The sequence below is a fragment of the Rhinoderma darwinii genome, unplaced genomic scaffold (genome assembly GCF_050947455.1).
Source record: "Rhinoderma darwinii isolate aRhiDar2 unplaced genomic scaffold, aRhiDar2.hap1 Scaffold_617, whole genome shotgun sequence".
NCBI lineage: Eukaryota > Metazoa > Chordata > Amphibia > Anura > Rhinodermatidae > Rhinoderma > Rhinoderma darwinii.
The window spans coordinates 123547-143856 of record NW_027464173.1 but is presented as its reverse complement, the minus strand read 5'-3'; the positions used below and the strand labels follow the sequence as shown (position 1 = coordinate 143856).

The 20310-nt window shown below is 38.6% G+C and overlaps 1 protein-coding gene across 1 annotated transcript in view; it reads right to left on the bottom strand.

Moving 5' to 3' along the window:
* Positions 1-3: 3 nt before the first annotated feature.
* The window catches only part of LOC142726238 (titin-like), a gene marked incomplete at its 3' end in the record, with an annotated part of 141867 nt that continues 121560 nt past the window's right edge, over positions 4-20310 (bottom strand). Inside the window, exons 234-256 of the mRNA XM_075849004.1 lie at positions 17319-20285; positions 16912-17232; positions 16534-16818; positions 16128-16427; positions 15379-15681; positions 14978-15253; positions 14592-14891; positions 14131-14433; positions 13729-14028; positions 13351-13638; positions 12962-13258; positions 12328-12630; positions 11937-12242; positions 11563-11850; positions 10805-11095; positions 10384-10671; positions 9691-10281; positions 9490-9594; positions 9117-9314; positions 8739-9032; positions 8026-8613; positions 7630-7932; positions 4-7379 (exon numbers count right to left, since the gene is read on the bottom strand). Of these exons, the coding sequence (XP_075705119.1) occupies positions 4-7379; positions 7630-7932; positions 8026-8613; positions 8739-9032; positions 9117-9314; positions 9490-9594; positions 9691-10281; positions 10384-10671; positions 10805-11095; positions 11563-11850; positions 11937-12242; positions 12328-12630; positions 12962-13258; positions 13351-13638; positions 13729-14028; positions 14131-14433; positions 14592-14891; positions 14978-15253; positions 15379-15681; positions 16128-16427; positions 16534-16818; positions 16912-17232; positions 17319-20285 (16871 nt within the window). The remainder of the gene's footprint in view (positions 7380-7629; positions 7933-8025; positions 8614-8738; positions 9033-9116; positions 9315-9489; positions 9595-9690; positions 10282-10383; positions 10672-10804; positions 11096-11562; positions 11851-11936; positions 12243-12327; positions 12631-12961; positions 13259-13350; positions 13639-13728; positions 14029-14130; positions 14434-14591; positions 14892-14977; positions 15254-15378; positions 15682-16127; positions 16428-16533; positions 16819-16911; positions 17233-17318; positions 20286-20310) is intronic.

The window sequence follows — 20310 nt, the reverse complement described above, 5'->3', positions numbered from 1 at the left end:
GACCTCAGAAACCTTCACAGGTTCAGCTGTTTCAGCTGGTAAACCAATGCCATATTCATTCTCAGCTGTTACCCTGAAGTAATAGCTGCAGCCTTCTTGAAGTTGGTCAATCTTCCATGATGTCTTATGGCAGTTTGTTGCAACAGCAGCATAAGCCTTTCTTGTGGTTTCTCGTTTTTCAATTATGTAGTTCTTTATCTTAGCTCCACCATCCAATGCAGGAGCTTCCCACATTAGTGACACTGAATCCTTAGTGACATCTTTAATTTTCAGATTTACTGGTGCACTAGGAGTATCCAAAACTCTTACACTAATAAAGGCAGATTTGGTACCACTGCTGTTTTCAACTGTTAGAGTATATTTTCCAGAATCAAATCTATTAACGTTGTCAAGTACAAGCGTGGTAAAGCTACTAGTTACATCAATCTGGGCTGTTTCTCTTATCTCTCCATCAACCTTGGCCCATTTAACTTCAGGTGCTGGACGTCCTCTGATGGGAATAAATAACCTCAGTGAGCCACCAGCCCTTACATTAACAACTTTCCTCAATTCTGGATCTAGATCAAGGTCAGGTACCTCCAGTTTCTCTTCAACAATAATTGAAGCGGGGATATCAGCATGTTCCCCAACACCAGCCTTATTCACTGCACATATACGGAATTTATATTCATGTTTTTCCAAGAGCTTGTCGACTTCAAGTCGGGTTTCTTTAATGCCAGTTGGAGGAGTGCACATAGACCATTCCTCAGTGCTGATATCACACTTTTCTACAATGTAGCTTTGAATTTCACATCCACCATCATAGATGGGCTTGCCCCATGAAAGGATTACTGATGATCTTGTAACATCCACTACTTTGGGATTGTTTGGAGGGCCAGGTTTATAAATAGGATCTGTGGCTCTGAAATAATTGGATGGTTGGCTTGGCTCACTTAGACCAGCAGCATTTTCAGCAGAAACTCTGAATTCATAAAGATGTGATTCAGCTAAGCCAGTTACTCTGAAGCGCAATTCACTGACCAGTCGTTTGTTGCATCTGACCCAGCGTATGCCTTCTTTGTCTCGCTTTTCAAGAACATAACCATTTATTTCACTGCCACCGTCGAATGCTGGCCTTTCCCAAACAACAATCATTGAGTCCTTGGTTATTGCGGTAACTTCAGGAGCTCTTGGAGCTTGTGGAACAACAAAAGGATTCTTTGCATTGACAGCTTCTGATTCAAGTGGTTCCCCAACACCATATTTATTTACAGCCATGACACGGAAAATGTATTCATTTCCTTCCAAAAGTTTAGTTACTTTGCAGCTGAGAGTTTGAACATTTGAATCAACAACTGTCCATACTAAGCGACTTGTTTCTCTTCTCTCCACAATGTAGTGGTCAATTTCACTACCACCATCTTGTTGTGGAGGTTTCCAAGCTAATGAACATTTTTCAGCTGTAACACCAGTAATAGTGATTGGCGCTTCAGGAGGTCCTGGTCTATCCAGAACTTTTACATTAACTGGTACAGATTTTTCACCAGCAACATTTTTCAGTAGTAAAATGTATTGACCACTGTCTACTCTGATTGCTTCTTTTACACTTAGTGATGTGAAGAAGTCTGTTCCCTTTATTTCTAGCCGAGCTGTATTTACAAGTTCTTCACCTCCTTTAAACCATTGAACAGAGGGTATTGGCTTGCCAAATACATCTGCATCAATTTTAAATGTTTCACCTGCATTTATTGTTATAACTTCTCTGTATTTTGGATCCATGCTTACACGAGGAGGCTCTACTTCATCTCTCGCTGTAATTGGTCCAGTGCTTTCTGAAGGTTCACTAAATATTCCAGCAGCATTTCTTGCGATTATGCGGAATTCATATCGTTGGTCCTCAACCAGTCCACTAACTGCAAACTGAGTTTCAATAACATTTGTAAAGCTAGCCTTCATCCAGCGTCCTTCAGGTAGTTCTTTCTTCTCAACAATATAGCCAGTAATCTTGCTACCGCCATCATATTCAGGTTTCATCCACTGAAGTGTAACTGAATTTCTTGTGACAATTAGTGCTTCAGGACGTCCAGGGGGATCACATGGATCTCGGGCGACATAGCATTCAGATACTTTGCTTGGCTTTCCAATGCCAACAATGTTCTCCGCATAAACTCTGAATTCATATTCAATACCTTCTTCAATGTTTGTTGTCTTAATTTTTGTGTCTGGAAGGATTGCTTTATTCATCTTCACCCAAAGAATGCTGTTTCGTTCTTTGCTCTCCACATGGTATCCAAGAATCCTGCTACCGCCATCGTTTACAGGCTCATTCCACTGTACAACCATACTGTCTTTTGTAACTGTACTTACAAATGGTGTTCCAGGTGGACCAGGAAGTTTGTATGGATACTGAGCAATTACTGCTTCAGATACCAAAGAGCCACTCTTTCCATATCTGTTCTCAGCTGCAATCCTGAACTGATATTCACTCCCTGTTTTAAGTCGTGTTGCCTTGATGGTTGTTCTTGCCACAGTTGCAGATACAATTTGCCAAACTGTTGTTGAGGTATCACGCTTTTCTACAATGTAGTTGTTGATGGAGCTTCCACCGTCATATTTTGGAGGATCCCATGAAAAGCTAATGCTGTCAGCAGTCACTTCGTCAATTTTAACTGGACCTGTTGGTGGTTCTGGCTTGTCAAGAACAACAATGCTGAGTTCTTCAGTTGCCTCCCCTGCGGAATTGGCAAGTTTCACTGTATACTGACCAACGTCCTCCTTTGAAGCCTCTTTAATAGTCAGCAAGGAGCTGTTTTCTGTGTTTTCTGCATTCAATCGAGTTGTCTGTTTTAATGGTAGATTATCTTTATGCCATGTCACAGATGGCTTTGGACGTGCAACAAACGGAACATCAACTTTAAGGTCTTCCCCAGCTAAAACACTGAATGTGTTAAACAGGAGCTTAAATGCTGGTGCAATCACAAGATCCTTGGCAACCACTGGCACTCCAAGCTGTCTTGGATCACTGATTCCTTTTTCATTTTGAGCAGATACACGGAACATATATTCTTCTCCTTGAGTCAATCCAGTTATTTTTGCTTCCGTGGTCTTTACAGTAGAACATGTAGCCCATTTATCACTACCCTTGCTTTGCATCTCTACTATATAGGCTACAATTCTGCTTCCACCATCATGTTCTGGTTTTTCCCAAGACAGAGAAACGCTGTTCCTTGTAACATCTTCCAAAGTGATCTTGCCTGGTGGAAGTGGTCTTTCTGATACTTTAACCGAGTCCGGTGTTTCAACTGGTAAGCCAATTCCATATTCGTTTTCTGCAAGGACTCTAAAATAGTAATTACAGCCTTCTTGCAACGGATCTATTTTCCAACTTGTCTTGTGACAATTAGCTGCTACTGTTGAATATGCTTTTCTGGTTGATTCACGTTTTTCCACTATGTAGTTCTTAATTTTGGATCCACCATCAATGAGTGGGGGGTCCCAAGTTAATGTGACAGAAGATTTGGTAATTTCCTTTATCTTAAGATCTTGAGGTGCCCCTGGAGTATCAAGTACTCTGACATTCACAAAGGCTGACTTACTTCCTGAGCTGTTTTCTATAGTGAGCATATATTTTCCACTATCAAATCTGTTCACATTTTCCACAACTAGTAGAGTATAAGAACTTGTTGATTCAATGGTTGCCCTGTCTATAGGTTCGCCATTTTCTCTTGTCCACTTAACCTCTGGTGCAGGTCTTCCTTTAATTGGAACAAACAATCGCAATGTGCAACAAGCTCTTATGCTAATAACTTTACGAAGTTCAGCATCTAATTCAATCTCAGGAGGTAGCATTCTTTCTTCAGCCTTTGGTGATCCAGGGACAAGGGCTGGCTCACCAGCTCCTTCAGCATTTATTGCATATATCTGTATTTTATATTCTTGATTTTCTTTAAGTCCTGTGATAGTAAATGAAGTAGCTTTAAGTCCAGCGGGTGGTGTTACAATCTTCCATTCATCCTCTTCAGGGAGAGATATTTCCACATTGTATCCTGTTATTTCTGAGCCACCATCATAGACTGGTTTATTCCAAGCAATTGTAATGGAAGATTTACTGGTGTCTAGTATTCTTGGGTTTCCAGGTGGGCCAGGTTTAAACACGGTATCACATGCCTTATAGAATGGACTGCTGTGGCTTGGTTTACTAATTCCAGCTGCATTTTCAGCCATTACTCTATATTCATATTCATGACCTTCAGTAAGGCCAGAAACCTTGTATCTCAAATCTGTGAGAATTCTCTTGTTGCATTTAACCCATCGGAGTCCTGCTTTGTCACGGCGTTCCACTATATAGTTTGTTATTGGGCTTCCTCCATCAGACTCGGGATGTCCCCAGCAAACAATCATAGTGTCTTTTGTAACTGTTGTTACTTCAGGGGTCTTAGGTGGATCTGGTGGTACATATGGATTAACTGCAAGGGTAGGTTCTGATTCCAAAACTTCTCCAACTCCATACTTGTTAACAGCCATGACACGGAAAATATATTCATTTCCTTTTAGTAGTTTGGTAACTTTGAATTTTGTCACTTGGACATCTGTTGCCACACTTGTCCAAGCCAATCTGCTTGTCTCACGTTTCTCCACAACATAGTGATCTATCTTTGCACCTCCATCATCTAGTGGTGGCAACCATGATACGACACATTTCTCACATGTGACTTCAGATACAGCCAGTGGGCCTTCACATGGGCCTGGCCTATCAAGAACTTTAACATTAAAGACATGTTTAGCGAAACCACCTGGGTTAGAAGCTGTAAGAGTGTATGCCCCACCATCTTTTCGTGCAGAGTCTTTATTTATCAAATTTGTTGAGAAATCTGCTAGCTTTATTTCTAGTTTTGCTGTATCCTCAAGGTCCTTGCCTTCTTTTGTCCAAGACAATGTTGGAATTGGACGACCAGAAACATCAGCATCAAGTCTGAAGATTTCTCCAGCCTTTAGAATAATAACATCTTTGAACTTTGCATCAACCATTATCCTTGGCTCCTCTATATCATCTCTGCAGGTTATAGCATCAGATTGTTCAGATGGCTGGCTAACAGCACCAGCAGCATTTCTTGCTATTATTCTAAATTCATATTCTGAATTTTCAGTTAATCCACTGACCGTAAACTCCATTTCTAATATGTTACTAAAGTTAGCTTTCAACCAGCGACCATTGGGAAGATCTCTTTTCTCAACTGTGTAGCCGGTGATCTTAAATCCTCCATTGTACTCTGGTTTCGTCCACTGAAGGGTCACTGAATGTCTGGTAACATTGATAGCTACTGGTTTTCCTGGTGAGTCAATTGGATCAAGAGCAAATGTTGGTTCAGAAGACTTGCTCGGTTTACTCTTGCCAGCCATATTTTCTGCCACAACACGGAATTCATATGCAATACCATCAGTCAGGCCTGAAGATTTATATAGATTTCCTACAACAAGAGTTTTGCTGATTGTCTGCCATAGTATACTGTTTCTTTCCTTTCTTTCAATATGATAACCAAGAATTGGGCTTCCACCATCTGTGATCGGTTCATTCCAGCTAATTGTCATTGAATCCTTTGTAACTGCAATAACTTGTGGTGTTCCTGGTGGTCCAGGAGCCTTAAATGGATAAGCAGCAACTACAGACTCTGAGTTGAGGGCTGGTCCAGTTCCATATCTGTTTTGAGCTTTCACCCGGAACTGATACTCCATACCAGTAGTAAGTTTTGTTGCTTTAAATGTTGTGCGGATCACTGTAGAAGCCAACTCAGTCCAATTTGTACTGTTTGTTTCACGTACTTCCACAATATAGTTGCTTATTGGAACACCGCCATCATTCTCAGGAGGGTCCCAAGACAAAGTAACAAAGTCAGATGAAATTTCATCAAACTTGATGGGTCCTGTTGGAATTCCAGGAATATCATGTACTTGAACTGCAATTATATCGCTTATCTCTCCCACAATGTTTTTAGCTGCTAAAGTATATTTTCCAGAGTCATTTCTTACACATTCATTGATATTTAAGATGGTTGCAGTTGCTGTGCGTTCCACATTAACTCTCTGAGTTTCTCTAAGGACTTGATCACCCTTTTTCCATGTCACAGTGGGTTTTGGCCTTCCAAGAACAGGGATTTCCACTTTAATGTTGTCTCCAGCTTTAGCAAGCACAGTCTTATGATAAAGGCCACGTAGGTCAAATTCTGGCAGCATCAACTGTTCTTTAACAATCACTGGTCTGCTTTCCCTTGGATCACTTCTTCCTGCACTGTTGACTGCCATTACTTGGAAAACATATTCTTCATTTTCATTAAGATTTTTTACTACATAGTCCAAAGTTTTAACTGTTGCCATATGTATCCATTGATCAGTACCCTTCCTCTGTGCTTCAATGACATAACCTGTAATTTTGGTGCCACCATCATGTTCTGGTTTTGGCCAAGCAAGGCTGACACTGTTCTTAGTAATGTCCATGATATTAAGACTTTCTGGGGGAGAAGGTGCTTCAGATGCTCTTATGGGCTCAGCTGTTTCAGCGGGTTCACCAATTCCAAACTCGTTCTCTGCTAGCACTCTGAAATAATATTCACATCCTTCAGCTAAATTAGGAATCCTTAGAGAGCACTTCTGGCAGTTGGTTGTTATTGTTGAATAAGCCTTCCTTGTAGATTCACGTTTTTCAACTATATAATTTGTTATTCTAGATCCACCATCTATGAGTGGCATATCCCACTGCAAGGTGATGCTGTCTTTTGAAACATCTCTGGCTTTCACGTTTAATGGAGGACCTGGCGAATCCAAAACTTTGACATTAACAAATCCTGATTTCTTTCCAGCTGCATTTTCAAGAGTCATTGTGTATTTTCCAGCATCATATCTGTTGCACTCTGTAATTATGAGCAGAGAATATGATTCTGTATTTTCAATGTTTGCTCGTACTTTAAGTGGAACGTCTCCTTTCATCCAGATAACTTCAGGTGTGGGTCGCCCTTTAATTGGTACAAAAATACGAATGCTTAGACCAGCTCTGACAACAAGAGTTCTTCTCAGCTCAGCATCAAGTTCAAAGTCAGGTGTCTCTTCACGGTCTTTAATTTCAACATCATCAATTTTTGCTGGTTCTCCAGTGCCTGCAGCATTAATTGCACGGATCCGGAATTTATATTTGCTACCAGGTTGAAGATTGGCCACAACAAACTCAGTGATTCTAAGTGCTGATCCTGTTGTGTCTTTAACCCATTCCTCTTCTCCTTCTTTTTGGTGTTCTACAATGTATCCAGTGATGTCAAGTCCACCATCATAGTGAGGCTTTCCCCAATGCAAGGCGGCAGTAGATTTTGTTGTATCTATAATTCTTGGATTAGAAGGAGGACCAGGGGGGTCTGTGATAAGAAAGAAATGAAGAAAGTTAAAAAAAATACATAGGAAAAACAAATGTTCAGTTCAGCATTAAATAAGTAATTTAGTTTTAAAATTTCTGTATATTGTAACGGTTATTAAACCTCATTTACTTGGGTATTTCTCATTTTATGTACAGATAAACACCTCTAATTTCAACACTTCTCCTTTTCACTCAAACCTTTTACTAGCAGCTAAATTTTGTTTAGGCATGAGATGAAATGCAGTACTTACATGCAATATCTTTTGTTAAAACTGGCAGAGAAGAATCGCTTGGTGCTCCAACGCCAGCCTTGTTTTCTGCACTCACTCGGAATTCATATTCATTTCCTTCTGTGAGTCCAATCACTTTAAGTCTGAGGTCATAAACGGGTTTCTTTGATGCTCTCACCCATCTCAATCCTTTTTTATCTTTTCTTTCCACATGGTAGCCAGTAATCTCACTACCACCATCATCAGCTGGGCGCTTCCAAGTTATAGTCACTGTATCTTTTGTCACATTTGTTGCTTCTGGTTTTCCTGGAGGTCCAGGAGGTACTGAAAACAAAAGTAAAAGAAGTTATAGTTTAAAATCATAGAGTACCTACACTTTACAGATTACATGCTACTAATTTTAATAACAGTTCTTACCAAAACTATCAACCATCTTAACTGGTTCACACTGTACAGGTTCACCTACTCCATAGTGGTTAACAGCAGAAACACGGAAGACATATTCATTTCCTTGGATAAGTTTGCTAACAACATGTCTACAAGACTGAATATTTTCAGCCACCAGTGTCCAAAGCAAACGACTGGTCTCTCTCTTTTCTAGATTGTAAGAAGATATTGGTGAACCACCATCTTCAGAAGGAGGTGTCCAGTTGAGTGTTGCTTTTTCTGCAGATACATTGCTAACTTCAATTGGACCTGGAGGTCCAGGGACATCTAAGACTTTGACATGTACATGTTCTTCTTTTGTGCCAAAAGGATTGCTGGCAGTGATTGTGTACTCTCCAGAATCTTTACGGGAGGCATATTTAACAGAAAGTGTTGATGACGTGGGGCCTGTTTCAATCTGCACAATGTCAGAAAGTTTAAAGTCCTTTCCTGCTTTAGACCACACAGATGTTGGAGGTGGTTTGCCAAGGATACTTGTAGCAGTCATGACAATGGTATCTCCCGCTTTTACTGTTAAACCTTCTTTAACTGCTGGATCAATAATAATAGTTGGTGCCTCTGCAGAGAAGAAACAAAATAACATGTAAGAATTTGTACATAACGAAAGATTGCATCTATCAAATCATATATCACATATTAAACATCACATATAAAATCTAAGAAATTTGCTGCTTGGCACATACCATATTCGTCTTTGCAAACGATTTCTGTTGTCTCAGATGGAGGACTGATAGCACCAGCTGTATTCTTAGCTCGTATTCTAAATTCATATTTTCCACCTTCTATTAAATCATTGACAGTGTAGGCACATTCTTGAACATTAACATGATTGGCCTTCATCCAACTCTTTGCTGGTATATCACGTTTCTCAACAATGTATCCAACCAGTTTGTGTCCACCATCATATTTTGGTTCTGTCCAAATAAGTGTTGCAGAACTTCTGGTTACACTTATTACTTCAGGTTTGCCAGGAGGATCTAAAAAGAGACACTAAATCAATACCATGCTTGCATTAAAGACAATAATCAGAAATCTCTAATAAGTACTTTCAGTAAACATACCGATTGGATCAAGAGCCACAACTGATTCAGATGGTAGACTTGGTTTGCCAACTCCAGCTAGGTTGATTGCCATAACTCTAAATTCATATTCTAGACCCTCGGTTATACCAGCAACTCTGTAGTCTCTCATTCTCAGGGGAGTTGAACTGGCTCTCTTCCAGAGAAGGCTGTTTCTTTCTTTGAATTCTATGTGGTAGCCTAAATTCACAATCATATGATAATGACAGCATTAAATATATAAAATAGTTGAATTATTATAGAAATTCTATACAGCAGCACTGCAAATTGCAGAATGACAAAGGTAAAAATAATACACTATTGACTCATAGAGATTATCTGTGGTCAATATATGTTAAGTTAAGTTATAATGTACCTGTAATTGGTGAGCCACCAGTCTTCCTTGGATCTACCCATGTCAGATTTGCAGAATCATGTCTTATTGTAACAATCTTTGGAGGTGGAGGAGCATCTGGTACATCTAAAACATATATTCAATATTATTAAATAATTCAGACAGTAGATATAAGTATAGTATAATTTAATATATAGAAGTAAAGTACTCTCTTTGACCTACCAAATGGATGTCTTGCGATAATAGATTCTGATTTTAAGCCTTCGCCAACTCCATATTTATTTTCAGCACTCACTTTGAAGATGTATTCAGTTCCTTCATGGAGTCTGGTAACTCTAAATGAAGTCTTCTGAACAGCAGAAGCACAGGTTACCCATTTATTGGTCACAAAGTCTCTCTTTTCTAGGATGTAATTTGTAATTTCAGAGCCACCATCATCTTTAGGTTGGTGCCAAACAAGAGTTACTGCATCTGCAGTCACTTCATCAAACTTAATAGGACCGGTTGGGATGCCGGGTTTGCCAACCACTTTTACAAATATAGAAGATTCTTTGGTTCCAGCAGGATTTTTCAAAGTAATTGTGTATTTTGAGGCATCATCTTTCTGGCATTCACGTACTGTCAAGACAGTATTTACTGGAGTAGACTCAACAGTGACTCTTCCGCTGTCAGTCAAGACTTTATCATCGCCCTTCTTCCATGTAATTGCAGGTGGAGGTTTTCCACTGACTGGGATTTTAAGTCGGAAAGTGCTGCCCTCTTTGGCAATATAGCATAAGTCAGGTAGATCTTTCAAGTCCAGATTTGGTGCAACTGCAAATATAAAGAGATAGGTATAGTTACAGCATTTGGAATGGAAAGCTACTTAATTGAATTAAATTTTTTTCTTTACAAATTGTGAAAAGCAGCACATACCAACATCGTCTTTAGCCACAAATGAAATTTCACTTGGAGGACTATAACCAGCATCATTCTGTGCAGTGACTTTAAAAGTATACTCCCGTCCTTCAGTCAAATCCTTCATTGTGTATTGCAAATTTTTGGATCTCATTACTTCTCTCCACTTGTCCTCAGCGGTCAAGTTCTCCACGACATATGCAGTGAGACGACTACCGCCATCACTTATTGGTTTCTTCCATCCAATTGTGCAAGATGACTTATAAACCGCTAGTGTTTTCAGATCTATTACTGGTCCAGGTTTTTCTAAAAAAAAATCATTCAATATGTTTAAATACAAGCATTTTATATATTTGGATTTATAAATTGCAAAGTTTCATTTGCAAAATTGTACATGCATGCTTTTGGTTTATTTCTATTTACTGTATCTTGTACTTACCTGAAGCTTTAACAGCATCATGAGTTTCACATGGTTCACCAATGCCATACTCATTTTCAGCCAGAACTCGGAAAAAGTATGCTTTGCCTTCCTCAAGGTTGGAGATTCTAAATGATGTTTTGGGACAGTCAGTGGACACTGTGGACCAAGCTTTCCTTTCAGCATCACGTTTCTCAACAATGTAATTCTTCACTGGGCTGCCACCATCAATAATTGGAGGATCCCATGAAATCATAGCAGAATCCTTTGAAGTCTCTTTAATGATGAGATTGACAGGAGGTCCAGGAGTATCTAAAAATCAATTAATTAATAAATTTATTTATTTTGACTTATTAAACATGTAGAAAAACATTTACGCAAGGCAATGATCAGCGTAGACTTGAATGAAATGTGCACTGATGTCTGATTTTTCACTTTATATTGTATTATTCTACAATCCAACAGATTCTAAATATAGACAAAATACATGACTGATATATTGTATGATTTGTTAAGGTACTTAACTAACCGCTGTACACATTTTTATCACTTTCCTAATAGAGAAATGTAGGTATAGTTACACGCAGAATAAAAGTTTTAAAGTAGGAGAAAGCAAAGTATATGCATAGGGTTTGTTCTTCAAAATGACACTCTAAAAAGGATTCTAATAAAATGATGTGTGCTTGCTAAATTCAATAGTCCTTCTTTCACATTTTAAATCCCTATTGAATATATTATGTATAATATATATATAAAAAAAAAATCATGAGTCCACTTACCAAGCACTTTCACAACAATGATATAAGACTTCACACCACTGCTATTCTCTAATGTCAAGATGTATTTGCCAGCATCATATTTATTGACATTTTCACAACGTACGAATGTATCATGCTCAGTTGATTTAATATCAAGGCCTTGTCTTTCTCGTATGTTTGCATTCAATTTAGACCATGAAATCTTTGGTGCTGGGCGTCCTCTGATGGGCACATAAATCCTCATTGTAACACCAGCGCGTAGGACAAGAACTTTCCTCAAATCAGCATCAAGCTCTCCTTCTGGGGCAACTGTTAGAACATTAGAACACATGTATATTATTGTATGGTACTTAAAATCATCTTAAGACAAATAGTGATAAGAAAGCAAAACTTACTGAGAATATCTTTTGCCAAATGCTTATCTGGAACTTCACTAGGATCGCTGTAACCAATTTTATTCACAGCTGAAACACGGAACTGGTATTCCGTATTTTCCATCAAGCCAGTAACAGAGTATTTGGTGTCTTGAAGATTCTTAGGCAAGTTGCATCTCACCCAGTTATCAGTGTCTGCTCTTTTAACTTCAACCAGAAAACCAATGATTGGGCTACCTCCATCATATGCCGGTTTGCTCCAGGAGAGACTTACAGTGCTACGAGTTGAATCAATAGCCTTGGGGAAAGCTGGTGGTCCAGGTGGATCTATAGATAAAACATAAAATATCACTATGGCTACAAGTTACATTTTAGGGATATTAAGCTTCACCATAGGATAAATAGCACTTACACTGTGGATCAAAAGCGGTTACTGCTCTTGATGCATCGCTAGGTTTGCCTGGTCCAGCTTTGTTCAATGCAGTCACCCTAAATTCATATTCAGTACCCTCTTGTAGTCCAGTAGCTTTCACAGTCCGTTCAATGACAGGCTGCTTGGTTACCTTTGTCCAGTTGAAAGACTTTGTATCACGCTTTTCAAGCAAATATCCAGTAATAGGAGATCTGCCATCATCAGCTGGTGCCTTCCAGCTTACAGTCATATGATCCTTTGTAACGTTGCTTATTATGGGTGGCTCACATCGTCCAGGCACATCTAGAAAGAAGAGAAGAATGTTATTTTCATTGTTTTTAAGTTTTGCTTGGCATATATTTAGGGTTGTGTATATATTGTTTAGCCCTATATAGTAGAGTCTGTTTAGCATGTATGGTTATTCAAGTTTCAATGTATATTGTTTGGGGTGTTTTTTTTTTTGTTTTTTTTTAAACAAAACCTGTTTTCTGAAGCTTTGGTTTGAACAGTTTTAAAACTTTTAAACTATGGTGAGTGGTAAAAATAAAAATGAATGTATTTACACTACATCATGTGTTTATATTTTATTCAATTGTTTGAGAGAGGTTGTACGAGGAAATATCAAGTAGCTTACCAAATGGATTCTTAGCAATCACAGATTCTGTTAAAATAGGATCACCAACACCATATTTGTTCTCAGCAGAGATGCGGAATTGATATTCATGTCCTTCAATTAGTTTCTCCACACTGCAACTGGTAGTCTGGACATTTGTAGTCACTTGTGCCCAATTAGGACGACTGGTTTCACGTTTGTCAATGATATAGTTTGTAACATCAGAACCACCATCTTCAAGTGGAGGCTCCCAATTAAGCATGGCACGGTCAGAATACATATGGTTTATCTTAATAGAGGCAGGAGGTCCAGGTTTATCTAAATTAGAACAATAAAAGTACTATGAGATCTATATCTCTATAAACACTTTAAAATACAAAATAAGACAAAACTGAGAACGTCAAACTTACCTAGCACTTTCAGCTTGATGGTTGCTGTCTTAGAACCACTTGCATTTTCAGCTACAATAGTATATTCTCCTGATTCCTTACGGTTAACACTAAACAACTCTAATAGGAAGAGGTTCCTCTTTGATGAGATTTTGATACCCTCTGCAGGCTTTACATCTACTCCATCCTTCTTCCAGAAGGCTTTTGGCATTGGCTTACCAAATACTTGAGCATCAAGACATACATTTGCTCCTGCTTTGACTGTGATCAGAGATTTCATCTGTATGCTGAGATCAATCTTTGGTGGAACTGCAAAGGAAAAAAATGAAAATGCATTCCTTTGTACATCTCCTAAATGAATGTTATTTATGCTAATTTAAAAAGAAAAAATGCACATACCATTTTCTGCTTGAATGGTCACAGGATCTGATGGTTCGGATGGCCTACTAACATTGATGGCAGTCTTGGCAATTGCCCTGAACTGATATTTCTCATTTTCTTCCAAATCAGTGACAGTATACTCTTCTGTTGGAATTTGAGAAGCCATAGTGTTGCATTTTACCCACTTTTCACCAGGAAGCTTGCAAGCCTCCACTATGTAGCCAAGTATTTTGCTGCCACCATCATGCTTTGGCCGAGTCCAAACAAGGGAAACAGTACTTCTTGTGATATCAATAACTTCTGGTTTTCCAGGAGAATCTGACAATCAACATTATTTGTTATTTTTTTCCATACATGTTATTAAAATGTTTTTACATTATTGTAAGCTTTCAATTTATTTTCAATTTATATAATACATACCAACTGGTGTTCTTGCTGTGACATACTCAGTAGGTTTACTTGGCTTGCTGGATCCAGCTCTGTTTAGAGCAGAGATTCTGAAAGTGTACTCTAAGCCTTCAATCATACCAACACATGGATATTCTGTTGAGCGTACTGCAGTATCATTGGCCTTCACCCACAGCAAGCTGTTTCTTTCCTTACGTTCTATTGCATAACCTGTAATGGGGCTTCCTCCATCATTATCAGGTCTGTCCCATGCAACAAATATGCAGTCTTTGTTGACTTTAGTGACATGAGCATTCTTTGGTTCGCTGGGAACATCTGAAAATGTAACAACAAATAGTTTTTGTATTTTTGAATATTGTACATGCTCACATGATTTTATGCTTTACATAAAAAAACATAACAACATATCATGCTGTTTTATGATTGTTATTTTGCTATTAACACAATATTAGTTAGAAACATTTGTTACATACCAAATGGGAACTTGGCAGTAATGCGCTCTGATGCAATTGGTTCCGAAACTCCAAAGCGGTTCTCAGCACGAACTCTGAAAATATATTCTTGTCCTGAGACGAGTTTTCCAACACGACAATTAGTTTTGGTAACTGAAGATAAAGCTGTAATCCAATCTCCTCTGCTTACATCGCACTTATCAACAATATAGTTGGTAATGTTGCTACCTCCATCTTCAAGAGGCAAATGCCATGAGAGTGTGCAAGCATCAGAATCTATGTCAGTAACCTCAAATGGTTGTTCTGGTGGGCCTGGGATGTCTGTAGAAAGCAAGAATAAACAAATATTTACTAATGGTAGTTTTCTTCTTTTGGATAGTATAATACACTTAGTAATTCATACATACCCATTACTATTACACGGATTATCTGTGACGCCACACCAGAGCTGTTTTCTGCCGACAAAGAGTAGTAGCCACTGTCTTTCCTTGTTACATCTTTTATTATGAGAACTGTGGAATTCTGTGATTTATGCACAGCTAGACGGCTTGATGGCATGACTTCAGAGTCTGCTTTCATCCACTTCGATGTAGGAATTGGTTTTCCATAGACGTGTGCTTCAATTCTAAGTTTCTGTCCTGCTTTGACACTGATGTGTTCAGGCAATAATATCTTAGGTGGAACTGTAAAAAAAACAACAACAAACAAGTATATTTATTTGTAAGTCTACATGTTTGTTCTAGCTGGAAGCTACATTTTTGACAGTTGATTTATTGCAGTACATAGAAAATCTAGTCATTTCACTTACGGAGTTGTTCTTTAATTTCAAATATTCCTTCAGCTTCCCTTGGCAAGCTGACTCCAACAGAGTTTCTAGCAGCAACTCTGAATTTGTATTTTGTGCCTTCTTTAAGCCCAACAACAACAATATTTAGATCTTTCACAACAGAATACTGGGTCCAGTTGTTCTCTGGCTGTCCTTCTGTCTGGAAACTAATGATATAACCATCAATTTTGGCTCCTCCATCTCGCAATGGTGGGAGCCAAGCCAGCGTAGCACTGTTCTTTGTTATCTCCGTTACATCAAGTTTTTTAGGTGGATCAGGTTCACCTATTGAAATACACAGAAAATAATAAAATAAATAAATGTGTTAATTGCTTTGTCTAGTGAAACTTGAAATTAATGCATATGTTTTTCAATAAGGGATGCAATTATAGTGTAAAATGTACTGCTCATTTTCCTAAAGACCTAAAAAAAAATACAAATGTCTTCTAGTAACCATGCTCTTTTTTAGCCTCATATCCCTTTTGCAATATCGATAAACAATAAAAGTAGAACAAACATCTATATACACTAGGGTACTTTGGATTGAAATCGATCTTAAATTTATTAGAAAATCTTTTTGGAATGAGCATCAAAATACAATATGGAAGATAGAACACCTGCAAAGTTATATTGCTATGCCATGTAGCAATATTGAATTAAACTAAAATGTATTTTAGTGTTTTGACTATGATCAGTATAAAAAAATATACATTATATGGTACAATACTTACTTATAGGATCTGTTGCAAGTACAGACTTTGGTGTGTCTCTTGGAACACCTAATCCATATTCATTAATAGCAGTAACTCTGAAAAAGTATTCTGTTCCTGGTACAAGATTGGTAACTTTGAAACTAGTTTTCTTCCAGTCTGCCACTACTGTTGCCCATGTCTTCTTGTCTACTTCTCGTCTTTCTAAGTTATAGTGAGTCACCTGACTTCCACCATCATTTTCTGGAGGCACCCATGAAAGTTGACATGACATTTTTGTGACATCTGAAATTGTAAAGTCTGCCACAGGTCCTGGGGTATCTGCACAAAAAAAAATCAGGTTCTATTAATATATGCAAAATTAAAACACATAAAGACACAACACTCAATATCTCTTTCCTTTTGTTTGCTTCATCTTTAAACTTACCAAGTACTCTCACGTTGACAAACACTGCCTTTTCTCCTGCTGCATTGACAAGTGACAATGAGTATTTGCCAGAATCATCACGAGTAGAGTTTGGAATAACTAAGAAAGCCATAGTATCGACAAGATCAACATGGCCTTTTCTGACAACATTATCTATACCCATTCTTCTCCATGTAACTTTAGGTGCTGGTCTTCCCCTAACTATTGCAAACAATCGAATAGGACATCCTGCTCTTACAGTGACTAACTTTCTCATGCTTGCATCCAATTCAATTTCAGGAGTTTCTGAAAATAAATATTTAGGGGAAAAAAATTAGCTCACTGAAATACATGCTTTGTTCATTTAAAAGGTTTTCTGCAGAAAAATAGAAAACATACCCAATATTTCTTTAGGTGAAACAGTCTCTTTCAATTCAGCAGGCCGTCCAATGCCAACCTGGTTCTGTGCTGAAACTCTAAACTCATATTCTTGTTTTTCATCAAGACTTGTCACATTATACTGTGTGTGAATTAGCTGGGCAGTAACATGGCATCTCTTCCAGCCGCCCTCGACATCCTTAGCTTCACCTTTAGGTCTCATTTCTACAATATATCCAATAACTGGGGCACCACCATCATAGACAGGTTTTCCCCATCCTAGAGCAATGGATGCTCTTGTGCTATCAACCACCTTCAGATTTGTTGGTGGGCCAGGAGGTTCTGCAGAGAAAGCAATAACAGTTAATAGCATATAGTATATGGAATGTATCAGAATAATACATTAAATAAATAATGTTATTATTTACCTATAGGGTCTTTTGCAACAATAGGTCTTGATGGCCCACTTGGATCTCCTAGGCCAATTTCATTTTCAGCTTTAACACGGTACTGATATTCATGTCCTGGGATAAGATTGGTAACTTTAAGACGCCTTTCTGGTACTGCTGATTTGGTTACAGCAACCCATCTCATTGATCGCTTTTCTTTTTTCTCAAGGATGTATCCAGTGACAGACTTGCCACCATCAAATTCTGGTGGATTCCAGACAACAGTCATTTCTTCCTTGCTTACTTTGGTGACTTCTGGAGGCTCTGGAGGTCCAGGTTTGCAATATCGTGTTTTAGCAACAATTGGTTTTGTTTCTGTTGGTGCACCAGTACCCATTTTATTCTCTGCACGAACTCTGAAGATGTATTCATTTCCTTCTATCAGACGAGTTACTTGTGCACGAGTTAGGATCACAGACGAAGAGTATGTTGACCATACCATGCGCTTGCTCTCACATTTCTCTAAGATATAGTTTTGTATCTCACATCCACCATCATCTTCTGGTTGGTCCCAACTGAGTGTACATCTATCACTTGATATATCTGAAATTTTCAGATTTTGTATTGGTCCAGGTACATCAAGAACATTAACAGAAGCATGTGCAGTAAAGCTTCCGGCAGGATTTGTGGCTGAGATCAGATATTTACCACTATCAGACCTCCTAGACTTTTCCAGAATAAATTTGGTGTAATCTGTTCCATTTTCTATCTTTAACCTAGGAGATTTTGTTATATCTGTTGTATCTTTATCTTTTGTCCATGCTATTTCTGGCTGTGGTTTTCCTCTTACTCCAGCTTCAAGTCTAATTGTTTCTCCAGCTTTCACAACTATCACTCCAGTGAATTTCAAATCTAGTGCAGGTTTTAAAAGTTCCTCTTTTACTAAGACCTCACTTGTCTTAACCCAGTTGCTTTCACCGCCTTCATTCTTGGTCTGAACTCTAAATTGGTATAGCTGATTTTCATGGCATCTATCTATAAGGTAGCTTGTTTCTTTGATGCTGCCTTTATGGACCCTTTCCCATTCATCAGAATCTTTTAGTTTTCTTTCAACATGATATGATAGGTTGGGACTTCCACCATCGTAATCTGGCCGTCTCCATTTCAGATAGACAAAAGTTTTTCCTACTTCAGCAATATGAACGTTTTCTGGTTCCCCAGGCTTTTCAACTGGATTAATAGCTAGGATTGGTGTCTTGGTTTCAATAACTGGACCAGGTCCAACTTTGTTTTCTGCACATACTCTGAAAAAATATTCATGATTTTCTGTTAGAGGTGCTTTAATCAACCTCTTTGTAAGGTCAGAGGAAATTACATACCATCCTCTTTGACTTGGTTCGCGGTATTCCACAATGTAGTTGGTTATTTCTGAGCCGCCATTATCTTGTGGGTTTTCCCAAGAAACCACGCAAGAATCTTTAGTAACATAACTTATCTTAAGATTCTGACAAGGTCCAGGTCTGTCTAGAACATTGACAATGACCACACCCTGTGCTTGACCACTGCTGTTCTTGGCCACAATTGTATATTTTCCATGGTCAGCTCTTGTTGCTGGTTTTATTTGCAAACTAACTGGAGGAAAGTCCTGAGTTATTTCAGTTCTGTTGTCTTTGGTTACTAATTTGCCATCTTTTGACCATGTAATGTCTGGGTCTGGCCTGCCTTTAACACGAGCAGTAATATTAAGAGTTTGGCCAACCCGCACAGTCAGCAGGTCACGACAAGTTAGATCAAGATCAACTTCTGGTGGGTGAAGAATATCTTTTGCAATTACAGATTCTGGAAGTTCTCTAGGTTCACCTTCTCCAACTATATTTGCTGCTTTTATACGGAATCTGTACTCATTTCCTTCAATCAGACCTGGGGCCCTAAAAGCACACTGCTTAATGAGATCATCGGTGTTAATTCTGCTCCACTGAGCTGTACCTGATTTTTGGCATTCAACAATATATCCTAAGATTGGACTACCACCATCTCTAGTGGGCTTTGTCCAAACTAAGTCAGCTGTTTCTCTGCTCTTGTCTTTAAGTTTGGGATTTATTGGTGGCCCTGGCGGTGTTATGGGGCGGGAAGCTTTTATTGGATCAGATATTGGTGATGGTTTACTTAGTCCAGCAATATTCTCAGCAAACACTCTGAATTCATAGGTGTTGCCTTCATATAGCCCAGTAGCACGGTACCTAAGATCAAGTACTGGTGTCTTATTTACTCTTATCCATTTACCAGAAACCTCTCGCCTTTCAAGTATATAGCCACTAATTGGACTGCCACCATCAGATTTAGGAATTGTCCATGACAAAGTTGCAGCATTCTCAGTTATATCTGACACCACTGGCTTTCCAGGTGGGGATGGTAGATCAAACATATGCTTGGCAACAGTTGGCTGAGATTCTAAGGGTTTACCAATACCCATCTTGTTTTCAGCGCTAACACGGAAGGTGTACTCATAACCTTTCTGAAGTCTGGGAACCTTAGCTTTAGTTTGAATACTTCCGGTGCTAACTATTCCCCAAGTTTCTTTCTTGCCTTCACACTTCTCTACAATGTAGCTCATTACAGCAGTTCCACCATCATCCTTTGGTGGCCTCCAGGAAATCACCATATGTTCTGGTGTAACTTCTAAGATATTTATTGGACCTGTTGGTGGTCCAGGAACATCCAAAACTGTGAGATGCAAAGCAACTGTCTTGCTTCCAGCAATATTTGATACTGTCAGCTGATATTCTCCTGTATCCTTTCTTGTACAATTTTTGATTGTAAGTACAGTTGAAAAATTGTCAGTATCGATTTTGTAGTTGCCTTCAGTTTTTAATTCTGTGCTGTCAGTCACCCACTTAGCAGTTGGAACAGGGATTCCTCTAATGATTGCAGGAAATCTTACAGTTGTACCCGCTTTGACAACAAGACCTTCAATTAACTTAACATCAACTTCTATGCTTGGTGCAGCTGACAAGAGAAACAAAAAAAATAA